Source organism: Mercenaria mercenaria, chromosome 2 (genome assembly GCF_021730395.1).
Source record: "Mercenaria mercenaria strain notata chromosome 2, MADL_Memer_1, whole genome shotgun sequence".
Classification (NCBI taxonomy): Eukaryota; Metazoa; Mollusca; class Bivalvia; order Venerida; family Veneridae; genus Mercenaria; species Mercenaria mercenaria.
In genome coordinates, this window is record NC_069362.1 from 44,409,468 (window position 1) to 44,425,157 (window position 15,690).

At 34.1% G+C, this 15,690-nt stretch overlaps 1 protein-coding gene across 1 annotated transcript in view; it reads left to right on the forward strand.

Annotated features, from left to right (window-relative positions):
• Positions 1-2,127: 2,127 nt before the first annotated feature.
• LOC123563836 (tolloid-like protein 1) overlaps positions 2,128-15,690 on the forward strand; it is a 123,181-nt gene continuing 109,618 nt past the window's right edge. Inside the window, exon 1 of the mRNA XM_053536456.1 lies at positions 2,128-2,465. Coding sequence (XP_053392431.1) covers positions 2,300-2,465 — 166 coding nt within the window. The 5' untranslated portion in view covers positions 2,128-2,299. The remainder of the gene's footprint in view (positions 2,466-15,690) is intronic.

Sequence of the window (15,690 nt, forward strand, 5' to 3'; positions counted from 1 at the left end):
AACTCTCTTACACAAAGCGATGCGAACTCTCTTACACAAAGCGGTGAGAACTCTCGTACACAAAGCGGTGAGAACTCTTTTACATAAAGCGGTGAGAAAGCTTTGAACTGATTGGAGATTATGTGAGGGGACGAAACTTGCGGATGATGTGGATATGGAGTCCACATCATAACGGAGTGTTGATCATAAAGGGTATGGAACTGGAATCATTTATCTTTGCTTAATTTTGCCAAGATAAGAATCATGTCTGCTTCACCATGACCGTCACTATTTTATATCATTTGTCCTTAGATTTGTCCACGTGTCTATTTTAAGATACATTAAATAGAAGTTACACTACTCAAGTACTTCTCAGGGGATTTTTTTTCCTGCGAAACCCTATATTTAGATGGAACAAATTATTAATCTGCACTTTTTGTGACGATTTGTTCTTATTTCAAATCAGTTTTATATAAAAAAAAAAACAAAAAAAAAAACAAAGAATTTCCCGGCACAGGCGTATCTTAACATCATGTCGAAGATATTCCGTAATTTTATACTATTCTATTCTTTTTTCTTGTTTTCACAATCAAGATCTCTCACCAACCAGGATGCATCGGTACTAAGTAGCTTCACCAATCACTTACTATCTTGTCTGAAGCCGGATATTTCTGATTTCTGATATGTAAGTATTTATTGGTTATTCGGCAACCTAACGACAACCACGAGAGGTACTACATTTGTTTTCCAGCTGATTAAAAATAAAATAATATTCTTGGCGAATAAAGTATTACACATCGCGAAAACTGAGACACACTATTCTCGGATTCATTGAAGGTAAAATCTGCGCAGCACGATAGCTCTAGCTTAATGATGTCTACATGACAGCTCGCTGATTTTAATTTTTTTTAAATTTGGACAGTCTTTTTGACCAACAGAAGTCATTAACAATCTTCCAGCCTTGAGTGCAGGAGGCCATGGGTTCCCTCTTTGGTACTGTCATACCAACGACGTAAAAAATGCACCATAGCTTCCTTGCTTGGTGATAGCATTGGGAGGATAGTTCTAGAACTAGTCAGCCCGGTTTCAGTATAATGTTCAGTTTAACCGAATTAAGGTTAAACTCTTTACTCGGCAAAATGACTCCACTTGTACACCATACCTTCACGTGACCAGGGAATTCTGGGCCAGATATATAAACGCCCGTCTCACCAGATTCCAGTCTTTTCGATTCTGAGTCCACTGAACGAGGTAGAGTCATTGATACTTTAAACAAATATTTTAGTTCAAAAACTTTCCTCCCAGCCCTGCCCGTTTTTCTCGTGTTTGTTTTATATTTGCAGGATATCACCCATCGTCGTGACTGGAGAGAACTGAAACATTTGGGTTTGCAACCAGATGCTTTGAATCCTAATGACGAACAAAGCACAAATACAAAAAGACTGTTTTAAACATTTGTCGCCGGTGTCGGGACAAAGTTGTGTTTCAGCGTTTTAAATATCATAAAACTCTTGCGATCGTGGACGGGACAAGAAGCAACGTTGATTCATATTGAATAATTTCAATTCAAGTTTTTACTCAACTGCATTTATTAAGCTATATATTTACTAGTAATCTTAATCCAGTCATGACAATTTAGTGCCAATCTTTAATTAAATAAAATATATATTAAACATTTGTATTTAGTCATTTTTTGCTGGGTAATGTAACTGGATGGAGCATCACGTAACGTGTCTTCTGCGTGATATTCCAGAGTAGCAGCGCTGATTCAAGTAGAACCGTCGAATGTGATCCAAACACGTACACACACACGCATCTCGGACCAGATATTTTAACTTAGTTTACTCCATGTTCTAAAATTTAAAACCTACCTTTTACAAATATTTTACCACATGAGGTATCCTACGTTTCTTTGAATTCTACCCGCGCGACAACAGAGCTGTTCGATGCCTGCGTTCACAGTCAGGAATCGAAACAGTCAGTCAGAAAACTTCATTATAGTCGGCGCGTGACGTCGCGGGAACTATTTGCTATTAGTTTAATATGCTAGTTCATCATGTACTTATTGTATTGTAAAACACGGCTATATAACCCGCCCGACACTGCTTGCTTTTGTCAGTTAAAGTTAGCTATTGAAGTTAAAAAAAGCGAAAATTATACCCCGTTGGTTGGTGTTATTTCAAACCTTAGTTATAGAATAACTGTGGAATTTTATTCTCCATTCATTTTATCACACAGTAACAACGGATGAAATAGAAAGCTGGATATTGTATTGCAAATAAGTTAATTTTAACAGCGTTAAATTTTTATTCAGATAGATATGGAGTTACGGACAGGGATATATATCATTTTGCAAATTTTTGGAGTTTCATTTGTAAGTTGTGATATCAAACGCGCTTCTGTTGGATTAATAGAAAATGCACCAACGTATGGAACTTATCCGCATAAAAGCTCAAATGACCACTATATGGATCCGTGCAAAGCATGTAAGTTGTTGAAATTTTGTGAATTGATTACTCCAACTTGCTGTACTGTAACTGAAATATGATTCATATCTATTTAAACTTTAGTTATTCAGTATTTGACTTGCGATCGCTCACTTCTTTCAGCAAAAATGCGTAATTGGCCCCAAACCCTTGTATAAATGGGTCAAAATTCCCTCTTGTCAAAATTGTAAAGTGAATAAGAACACCTAAAGAAAGAGAAAAAAATGAATTTGACTGTATGCATTTACATATATATATGTTTAAATTTACTTATTGAAACAGAAATTATTTTTCATACTGCATTGTTCTACAGTTAAGTAATACTTTGAAATTTTAATTAAAGAGACATTTTGATTTCTATTATTATAGTTGAGGCTACATGTTGTACAAAGTGTAACATATAGTTCTGTTGTCAGAAGGTAACTTAAACCTTTCATTTATCAGATCTTTCTCCTTAGCAATACGAGTATTGTACGGCATTGTAACAGTTACTAGATCATATCACTACTGTTACAAGATCAAATCTTTACGGTCTATGACTGGTTATAGCAAACACTTTGTTATACATCGTTTATGAGTTGTTTTATATCTTAGCCTTAGTTTTCGGAAGAGTTTGCCTCCTGAAATTCCTATCAAATCTTACAGCTCAGTAAGAAATTGCGGCCACTACAAACAGGGTTCGCCGCTGGCTGATTTCAAACCCACGTACTCATTCACTTGCAGAATTCGAGACCGTGTTGATTACAACTGAGAGACTTCATTTTTGTTAATTTTTCACCAATATGTAATACAGTCTGTGAAGAGATTCTTTGATAGCTTATAAATTTACCAAGCAGTATAATAGCAGATTCGGTTTGATTGAGTTTGTTTATGAGAAGTTACGAAATGTGCAACACTCCTAAAGTCCCCACTCCCCCAAATTTACCAAGCAATAAAATAGCAGATTCGGTTTTATTGAGTTTGTTTATGAGAGGTTACGAAATGTACAACACTCCTAAAGTCCCCCCTCCCCCAAATTTACCAAGCAATATAATAGCAGATTCAGTTTGATTGAGTTTGTTTATGAGAGGTTACGAAATGTGCAACACTCCTAAAGCCCCCCCCCCCCCCCCCCCCCCCTTCCTAGTACAAGCTTAACAGAAAACATGAATGTACTCAATGATCCCAAAGAATCGGAAAATATAACAACACTGAATCCAAGTACGGGGAGACTTTTTTCTGCCGTCACACGGCACTTCTTAAAGACTGGTGTTGTGATAGTTAATAAAGTCTGTGAAAAGATCCTTTGGAAGCATGTAAAACACTTTGCCTCTTGTCCATACCATTTATTTTCTGTCTTTGTTATTTTTTTTTTTTCATTTTTGTTGGAACGAAACATAGATGAACATTTTTCATAGATAAGGTGCCGGTTCGATCTGAGATTTCCCAGACGAGAAGAACTTTACATTAAGTATTGAAGCGCATCATTACAACTGCTTTTCTCATCATACCGAGCGACCTGATACAAAATCACTGGGATATCTTATAATATCTACTTTTTCATCCACTATATCCGTAACAATGTTTTTTTTTCGTGAATGCAGCTTTGTTTACAGATCTAGATAATATTATAATTATACTATATGTCTCCAGGCTGAAAGTAGAATATTCAAGGCTTAGCTTTCTTAATTAATGTGTGGCTAAACTTATTTCTTCCTGTGTAAAATTCTGGCTTAAGAAAATTTTGAAAAACTTTTTTTCGAAATTGTACATAAATGTTCATATACGTCACGGTTATGTTACTTACGATGTCTTGAAATAATCCTTGTAGCAATAATTTCAAAATTGACAGTACAGTGGTGTCCAAAAGTGCCTGAAAGCAATGAAAAATAGCCTTTCAAATCGTTATATTTAAGATCCTTTGGAAGCATGTAAAACACTTTGCCTCTTGTCCATACCATTTATTTTCTGTTTTTTTTTTTTTTTTTTTTTTTTTTTCATTTTTGTTGGAACGAAACATAGATGAACATTTTTCATAGATAAGGTGCCGGTTCGATCTGAGATTTCCCAGACGAGAAGAACTTTACATTAAGTATTGAAGCGCATCATTACAACTGCTTTTCTCATCATACCGAGCGACCTGATACAAAATCACTGGGATATCTTATAATATCTACTTTTTCATCCACTATATCCGTAACAATGTTTTTTTTTTCGTGAATGGCAGCTTTGTTTTACAAGATCTAGATATATATTATAATTATACTATATGTCTCCAGGGCTGAAAGTAGAATATTCAAGGCTTTAGCTTTCTTAATTAATGTGTGGCTAAAACTTATTTCTTCCTGTGTAAAATTCTGGCTTAAGAAAATTTTGAAAAAACTTTTTTTCGAAATTGTACATAAATGTTCATATTAACGTCACGGTTATGTTACTTACGATGTCTTGAAATAATCCTTGTAGCAATAATTTCAAAATTGACAGTACAGTGGTGTCCAAAAGTGCCTGAAAGCAATGAAAAATAGCCTTTCAAATCGTTATATTTAAAAAGGTTCCTACTACCATTCTCGGACTTCTTTAGACAGATGTAGTAATGATGTTTTTATGAATGATATTATCTTATATTACAAGAGAAATCTAGAAAAAATGCTGAAAAGGTGGATCGAATTTGAACTATAAAGATGACTTGGATAAAGAGATTCAAATGAAAAACACATTAATTTTATATCCATATTATTATTTGCATTTATATCAGCGCGTACATGCGCACACATCAAAGGCAAGTGATAAAGATACTACGTACTTGAATCTTCTTTTCACTTAACCCTTACCCTGCTAAATTTCTATAATGTATTTGTCCATTTTTCAATTGGGACAGTACCATTAACTGTTAAAAGGGGTGCTTACCAAAAAGATATAGACTGAATGGCAAACAGTGCAGATCATGATCAGACTGCACGGATGTGCAGGCCGATCTTGGTCTGCACTGGTCGCAAAGGCAGAATCATATGCCGGCAGCTGAAGGTTAATAAATGTTGATGAAAATGTTATATTTTGTATGTGATAAAGCCCAAAAAATGAGTCGGAATCAGTAGTGAAGAAAAATCAGGGTCGGCCAATGAATATATGTATTATCTTATTATGGCCCATCAAGGAACAAGAAATGTCGGGGTCGGTGTATGGGTGCTGTGCCATATCAATGGCACATAATTCAGAATTAATATGGTAACTACTTCGAAAAGGTAATGATAATGTAATCCAAACATTTAGTCTTTCGAAAAACGTGCTTCACTGTGTATCTGTAAAGATTGTAATATACTGCTTTCTGTCTATTGTTTGAAATGTCAGTTTAACTCATTATTGACTTTTTATTATGGGCTTTTCCGTGAAAATGTATGTATAAGCTAGGGGTACTCAAACTGCTTCAACGATTTCAAGAATTTAATAAATCACTGATTCAATAACGTACGTAAATCCGGCAAAAACATTGTGTCTTTTAATTCGTAATTCATTAATTGTTTTATAACCTAATCCGAAATCAATCAAGAATCATAATTCAAGGTCAAGGTCACAGGGGCCAATGTTAACTTTACGCATGAAGGCACTTTACTCGCGAACCACTGCACCCAGGACCTTCAAACTTCACATGCTGACTTGTCACCAGGTCAAAGGTCAAGGTCACAGGGGACAATGTTAACTTTTTGTATGAAGGCACTTTACCTGCGAACCACTGTTACATTGGGTATAAATATCAAATATTCAAATATTCTTTTCATTCTGATGTATTAGATCAACTGTGTGCTATGAGTACTTCCAGTTTGCCAGCAACTGAAGAATTTCAGCGGTTGATATTTAATGAGTTCGAATCAACTGAACCCATGTACCTATTTTGGTTGAGAGAGTTCTAACATTTGCACTCAACGGGTCGATGGTGCTTAATAACTTCTCTGACATTTGATTAGAGAAAGATATGTCAAGAAACAGTGCCAAGATAACATGTTACAATGTCTACTAACATCTGTACTCTAGCACACAAACAAGGATTCATAGCCGCAGAGTTGATTAAATTCCAGCAGGTTAGCACCGAGCTATATTGCTCACTCGCATTTTAGATTTACAGAATATATTATGTGCTTATCTTTCTACAGTTAAACATATTTGTACGCATTTAACACTATCTGTTGGAACATCTAATTAATTTTCAGTGGTCTTGTTAGTGAACTTGCACCACTATATACATTAGTTGATAAACTGGACCAATATCGGCTAAACGATATCTATTTATGGCATCAGTCCGACATTCAAATGATAACAACTGCTTTCTGTCGTAAACAATATCACACCGATATAATGGCAACTTTGCAAATCTGATGTAACCGTATCTGTCAGATATTGCCCTTATATATATCGTCCAGATATATATCGCCTGATATATATCGCCTGCTGTGTAACTTATTGTTTGGTGTTGACAAATACCCGAATAAAATCTTGATAGTGAATTTAGCTTATTTTTGTTTTCCCTTCTACAAGTCAGTATCAACTGAAGCTACGAGAACAATAACAAAATCACATTTTAAAAATAGTGATGTATTAGATCATATAATTTGACTTTGAGTAACAAGTTAAGTCAAAGTTTAATAAATAAAAATTAAGGAAATATGGTGTTCAGATTATAAAAACGAAAAGCAATTTATGTTTGCAACGTATTCACTTATAGCGATGATTCCTGCCTGTTGATATTTCACACTTACTGTTCTCTTTTACACAAATAAACAAGATGCAAACGGTTCATATTAATTATTTATGCAATGTATTCATTTTCATAAACTTGCACCTATTTTACGACGAAGAAAAGCTTGTTTCAAAACGCGATTATCTGTAATGGCGTGTTTATACTTTTACCGTAGATTTTCCAGACAAATCCATGTCTGGCAAGGTTGTTGTATCTGCTAAAACGCTTTTCGCTGTTTACGCTATCATTGCGTAAAATGTAAATAAATAACGATTTATGTGAATAGCTTATTCCATTAATACATTCCTGATAATTATAAACATTTTGTATACTGTTTTCTTGGATAAAATCAATCAGCTTATCAAGTGCATTTCTGGAAATTTCAATAACAACTTCGTAGAATAAAGAGTTTTGAAATACCAGGATGCACGTACATAAATCTAAAGATTTTATGTGATTAAAAGATTATTTGTGTATTGTTACACTTAATAAGTTCAAATCGTCGGGCATACGTAATAAATAACATGGAATTGTAAAATATATCCTCAGTTCAAAAATGCAAATAATTACAGCGAACATTCTTCTTTGTAAACTCTATATGGACTTGTTGAATTGCTTCAGCGGTTAAAGGTATCAAAAAGGTGATATTGAACTTAAACCGGTTTCAACTGTTTCAGCGATTAAAGGTATCAAAATGACTATACCTTAATCCGGGTTCAGCTGTTTCAGCGATTATACGTTTTAAAATGGTTATTGAACTAAAACCTGGGTATTTGATAAAATTACTTCTTTTACAATTCTTATTGAAAACAATCATGGAATTATTGAAAAAATTTCATGAATATTTTATTTCCCCGCTTCAGACTGTCATGAATGTCGTTTTACTATTGTTCCAAATACATATACTTCACCTTTCCCAATGTTACCTATGTCTTGATACCAGCATGAATGTTAATGCATAATCACCACGAACGTACATGTGAAAGCTGTACATTCTTCCACTATTTCAGCTTACTGTCCCTCCAAACTATCATTTATTGAATTATGATAGCCTTTCTAACTCCCTGCTGAATACCGAGCTTGCTGGTCCGCTTCAATCTCCTATCTCTGGCAAAAAATGAGCATGCACAATATGTACCAGGTATTTTTAATGAAATTCTATTAACAGCATATTAAGTCGTCTAGTTTCGTTTCAGTTCCAATTTGTGTAAATTTCGGATAGGGTGGTATGGCGTTACGATTATCTATGTACCAGCGATCTCACACATCTGACTTTCACTGAATATTTCTAACTACTGACACGTATTTGGGTCAATTTCGTAATTTTTTATTTTGTACTTTTACATTCTAGGAAGGAATTATTATCTGTTTATCAGTACGTCTGAAATTCAGAAAAAAAACTACCTTCACTTGTGTAACGTATTTAGGTGACTTAGAAATAGATGCTGCACTACTCCACAATTCCTCCACCCACAAATGCATCGAGTTTTTCTCTCCATCTAGTAACTTTCTAAGGAAGACAGTTACATGAAGAAAGTTTTAATCATTGTCGTGACATAAGTATTCTTAGCCAGAGCTTACTTTTACGTTTCGCGAGGCTGTATGTAGAAAATAGTAAATGTTCATTTTGAATCCTCTGATAAATGAAAACAAATGTCTGCTACACATATTTAAAGGTCCAATACTAAGGAAAGTGAACATTTAAATTTCTTTTAAAAAGCACGGAAACTATTTCATTTTATTGGAAAATGAAAGTTGGTATGTAGAAATACGAAATAAATCGCAGTATATGTACAATTATTTTTCTGTGAAGTATGAAGAAAGTTAAAAAGACCTGGGGGTCATTCTGTTGATTCATTGAAATTTCAACATAATACACATACATTTCTTTGAGTTCCAAAGACCTTCTGTAAATTTTGACCTGCCAATCTTCATTATTTAGTGTCTTGCAGAAGTCTATGCACTGGCTATGAAAAAAATTGCCTACTCACTTTCCCTTAGTAATGGACCTTTAACCCAATAAAGATTTCCTTTATCAGCGTAAAAAGATTGCAGGCGAAATACTTGATATATTCATCAAATTGTATATCTGTTCAAAAGCCGATAATTGTCAGCTTTCTATGAACACGTCGTGGTTTTCTAACAAGCTTTTGCAACGAAATTAAGAATCTAGTCAAACTTCGGTCAAAGTGGGATATGAACTCACAACCTCTCAGTCAGGAGTCACATGCCCAGTCCCTACACCATGCAAATAAAACGAACATAGGAACTATTTGAGGCACACTGATGAGCGGACGACGGAGTTCAGAATCACTTTAAATTTCTTATGTTATTTTATGGGTGACCATTGTATGGAAACAATAATTTCCCTTTTACTTGATAAGACGATAAAGATATCTACCTCTCACAGCAAACATAAATCAACGTATCTGAAAAGACGTCGATAACTAAATAAGCTGCCTGACACCGTATACCCTTGTTTATTGCCTAATCCCATCGACCTGATACCAGACGCCTTGTGTCATATTTCAGCTTGTAAGGGTTCAAAAAGGTATATTATTGTCAATTACTCTAATCGAGACATTTTGCGAATTGAATGAAACAATATCAATTTATATTTGTCATTAAAGCCTTTTTCTTACCTCCACCTGAGCCGAATCATTACAGATAAAACGACAAAAGATAAAACCTTAATTAAAAACATGGACTAGTTTTAGAATCAATAAAATTGTTCGCGTATTTGGAGGCAAACATGACTTTATCTTCCATCAATGTTTACAATAGTTCAGGGCCCCCTTACAAGGTAATTAAACTCTGTTTAAAGCTTGTCATTCAACAATATTATGTAAAATATTGTATCCATAAATATATATATGACATACAAAAATGTGCTATTTCGCACAAATAAATCACATTGAGTGAATTCTATTTACAATGTCAAAGCATTAATGGTTTCGCAAGACGTAGTTTGTACTTTTTCATATTATAAACCTCGGTTGTAAAAATCATTTTTACAACATATGGCAATCACTCTTTGTTATTTCTGCAATACTCGCGTATAAGTATTCAAACCCACAGGATCTTGAAAGTGCGCTGTAAAACATATTTTAAATTTGTTATTCACCGATAAGGCTTCTGTGGTACTTACAGATGCTGTGGTTTACCTTTTTATGCCTAAATGAAATGGATGTGGTTTTCTGTGGTGAGACATCTGTCATGTCAGGCAAGGTGCAGCGTTTCATAAATGTAAGAAATAAAAGGAGGAGGGCACCGCATCATCTTACAATCTTTACTTTCATACATTACACTTCAGCTGGTAATAACACTTGTGGTTTTTACATCTGTTATCATTATCATCAACACTTTTTCTGCACTTTCTTCTTCAAGTTACAAGTAATTGTTTGCAAAGATTCGTATCAGTTTGAAACTTTGACTCGAAAGTTTATTACTAAACTGCAACTTACTATGTTGTAACGTTTCATTAAAGTGTGTCCAGAATAGTTATTTAACTCCTTGAAGCGTTTTTTTTATTTGGCATTTTACAATGTAAGCGACCACAGAGAAGTTTTACTTGATGGGCTTTAATGATGCAGATATTTTGACCGTCATAACATGGTCCGAGACAGATATATGATCAGTTAACCAATCAAATTGCTCACCAGAACGTAACAGATTCATTTGGAATCCCGAAAGCGTGAAATAAAGTGCACACGTCAACGCAGTTTGACAATCGGAAATATTTCATTCTGCGATAACATGCGAGAATATTCAAATGCGGCATATAGAAAATGTTAAGACATTGTTATTTTGACAAAAGACACGTTTTGATAACATTTAAGCGATTTTTTGAATGTCCTTATCTGTATTGAGTGAAGTTGACAATAAGGACTTGACCCAGTCATGATTTATTTTACAGAGCCCTGGCTTCTATTTTTTGTTTACCATTGAAAACCAAACTGGCAAGTGCACATATGGAATGCATATGGAATTTATAGAAATAGAATTGTCGGTCAGAATCAACCTATATGAGCAAAATATTGGTACCATTTATAAATGCCCGGGTCAGTAAAAAAACAGATTTTACCTCCCTTTTTAGCAAAGACAAGATAAATCCTTGTTAATTAACATATAAAACGTCTTCCTAGTAAGCAGAACAAGACCTTATGTAAGCTAAGCATACTCCATTGATAAAAGCCAATACAATATTTGCAAATCCTTTTGTGAGGAAATGTTATGACCTTTGCTATAATACAACAGTTAGCTTTAGGCACACATAACCTCTCATCATCCAAAGTTGATTAGGTTAAAGCGAGCAATTGATAAGCTATTGTTAATACTCAGACACCGTTACATTATATTGACTTCATATTATGTCCTGCGTTTATATTCCATCTGGATATATGTAAGTGAAAGATAAGTACCAACGGCATACTCTCAGGGCGATAATTCTCATTGATTGCCAGTAATTGTCAGCAATACTGAAGTCGTTTCATTTACTCTTACGTTTATTTCCACTTTTATGGACGTCCCGTTGTTACTATAGTGTCCATACGATTTCCTAGACGAGATTTAAGAATACTAGTCAGGGAGAATCTCGTTACGGGTTAACACAACATTCACTAAAGGCGCTTCTTTTAATGCTAGAAACAAAGATTTTACTTCCACTAAAATGTGTCTGGAAGTCGCTTTGTTACAAATTAGAGTGATGTTCCTTCTGTGGCTACTTATGTTTTCCACAGTACTGATTTTGTCTGATTGTTGATTTTCTTGTCGCATTCAAAGTTCCTTTGAGAGCAGTATTTTTTGTATGCTAGTTGTATGTTAACAATATAGGTTTCATTCTGCTGAGTTCTCAACGGCTTTAAGAAGGCGTAAGATTTTCATATATTAACAAGTTATCACAATGTTACATACAATTATAATGAGTGTTTCTATCAAGTTCATACAATGTAACATTCAATAAGGATGATCGAGTGTTTCTATCAAGTTTGTTACCAAGTTACTTTCAATGAGGGTGAAAGTTTCTATTAAGTTCACATGTAATGTAACATTCAAGTTCACACAATGAAACAGTCAATAAGGATGACTTTTTTTGTATTGATGTCATTTTTATTGCAAGTTCGCTCTGCTCAAAAAGGAACACAACATTCACATGTGCGCAGTCATTTTAGATATGCTCCACTGTGCCACATTTCTGATCTATATCTGCCAATTATATTTTCATATCGCTAATAAAACAGACTGTATATAATTGCACTCGTGCATGCATTTTATGAATATGTTTCGGAAATGAATTTTAGGCATGTTTATTTTTTAATCAAAACAGACAAATCAATTTTATGAAAGTTTTCCAATGTGCCATGTATGTTTTAACATGCGTCCCGTTTCTTGATCATGTTCTCTGATGTGCAATATTTGTGGGTAGGAAAATGCATGCGGCTTGCCTCCAAACTCGTGCCAAAGTTTTCGCACTTTTTTCAGATAAGAAGTAAAAATTATTTTAATGAATTTTGGGCAGTGCATACTTTTAAAAACGTTAAAAGTGTGTTAACGCTTAGCCTTACATTTTTGAGAGAAAAATCAAACGACACCAAATCATAGAAAGAAAGGGTTGTTTCACATGAAAATTGAACAGCATGTAAAACATGTATATTACTCTACAAAACAATGGTTAGTTTAGTGATATATACATTAAATTCATGACTGCATGAAGGGGCCACATTTTCCGACAGTTAAACGCCTTTCAAAACTCACTATTTTTAAAGGAATGTTTCACATAACTAGATGGAACGTAGTTTTCAGTAATTGTTTAATTCTATTTCTTTTCAAGTGGCATTCATTTTTAAAGGGGAGGGTGGGCAATTTCTTCAGAATATTTAAAGTATCTATCATACGGGAGAGTACGGCAGAACATGTAATGGTAAGGTAGATTGTTGCTCTCATCAAATCATCAAATATTTCTGTGTTTTGATGGCATACTCCTAAACCTTAAATAAAGAATAACTATTGAAAAACGTTAGTCACACAGTTGATGAAAATTAGACGGATATTGACAGGACTGCTTATCATACTCATATAGAGAAAAAGTACATCAGCATCGCAAAAACATGGAAATCAAGCCTCAGTACTGATATATCGCTCTTACAGAAATTTGTTTTAGTTCAATTCTTTTTGTTTTAATTTGTTTAACACAATTTATTCTATTCACTTAATTCAGTATTGGAACATATATTTGTTGATAATTCTGAAAATAGCCTACCGTACCCGCCACCAAAAACAATAACCCAATGTTCTATGAGAAAAGGAAATTTTTTTATCGAATTATATGCATTCCATGAATAATTTTAGGTAATATGGACATTTTTATCGTGAGTTTCATTTCAGTAAAATGATATAAGGAACGAACTTCTTTTGCACCATTTACTTAACATTGAGATATTTCATGGGCATTTAAACCTGCATATTGTGATGTCCTTCTAAATGCACACCCCATTAAAGATAGTTTACAGCTGTTTTGACCTATGTTATGTTGCAAGTTTAGAAAGTGCTCCATACTAAACAATGCAAGGGTTGTGAGTTTTATCTGACAGCGGAGCAAATTTTTTCTTTGAAGAACATGGCCAGCAATGGATACAGCTGACGTAAAAAAGGACACTGTAAAGGTTAATCAACATTGTAATAGACTGAAACATATGGAGTGGTAACCGGTGTTTGTCTGTCATATTTTATTTGTAATTTTTAATGAATTTTGCTTTTGTTTAAAAGATTGTCCCTGGCTCGTAGCAATGTTTATTGCATAAGTCACGTAATAAAAATTTTGATGCTTTTTTCTTCTGGAAGCCCTCTTACGTGCATAGGATGTATGCTATTGTTTAACTCACAAGAGTATAAAGCGCTCGTGGTTCGACATTCTCCTAAACAGCTCGTTCAATATAACCAAAATTTACAGAAACTTTTTTGATTGGTCCTCGTTTGAGACTGTTAGAATAGTTTTGCTTCTTACGACATCGTCTTCTACACCGCTTGTCCATTTTCGTAGTGATGCAACACACATATTCCTTGTGTAACACTTGATCAAGATTGTTCAAATTATTCCGACTTGTAAACATCTTTGTCGCAGAGAGCATGATAACTTTTCCGTCCGGTATAAAATGAAAACTGCTTGTTTTGTTGTGTTTGTTGCTGAATTTTCAGGAGTAAAATCTAATAATATATCTCTTTTCGAGAGACTAGTCATTATTTCAGAAGCAATAACATGTATCGAATAAGAAAATAAGTCCAAAAATGCAATTGTGTTTGCTATTCAAGATTTTGACAGACGCGACGTGAACAGTGCTTAAATGTTTGTTTATTGCAAGGCCATTTATTATATAATGTAAATACACAGATAAATAATTGAAAGAACGAGACTTGTCCACCCAATACATTATATGTTATCACGTAAAGTGATAACTAGCACTTTTTAAAAACATTACTACTTAATGCACCGATTGTGCAGCTTGATTAAGACTAGTGCAAGCAGTTATACGAGGCTTCTCTGCAGAAATGCTTAGTTCAACTTGTGATTCTGAAAACTCGAGCGAGCCAAACTGTAAGGTCAGTTTTTTAATTGCTTTTAACGAAATACTGTCGAATCCATTACTGAACAAAAACAAACTGAAAATAACCTTTTGGTGTCTTGAACGAGCATTACAGTCGTGCATGTTGCGGACATCGAGTATGTTGTCTAAAAATGTTTCGTCTAGACTGACGTATTCAGTGATACAAAAACTGTAAGATGTTGACGAGTGGCATTGATGCGAAAAGACGATGACTGTTGACGTGATTCTTCGCATCTGAAAGCACTCCCAAATGGAGGCTTGGGTCTCTCTCCATATAACCTTGGCAAAAACAGCAAATATGCGTTGAAATTAATAGCAAAGTATCCTGCAATTTATATAAAGCTGCTACACATGCTCCACATAATAAACAATAGTAATAAATAGTTTTTATAATTTCTAAACTTTAGTTTAGAAACCAGGTAGAGGTTATCATGAAAACTATATTATTAGATTAACACTGGGAGTTGATGCTATTTATGAGTGTAAATCGGGGAAAATACTTAAATAAGGTATCTGGTAAACCATATTATAACCAATACCATTTACACGTTATTCAAGTTTAAGAACATATTGGGATCTGTAACGATAAATGTATTTTCATTGTAAACAAGACACATTTCATGCGAGTTGTTAGGGTAATTAATTATTCGAGGAAAGAAGAAGGAATATATTGTTCAAACTTTAAAATATATTTCTGGCAGAGGTAACGCACATAGCTGAAGCCCGTGTTTTCCTAGACACGCACATGTTAAAATTGTGTTGCACATAATTGTTAAGTGAATAAGAAATCGCTATTTCATGACTGGATTAGTTATATCAACACATGTTTAAATGCTTTGCTTTTGATACATTTCATATGACGTCTTTGAGTCTATGCATATTTTTATATTTTGATAATATACATTTTGATGAG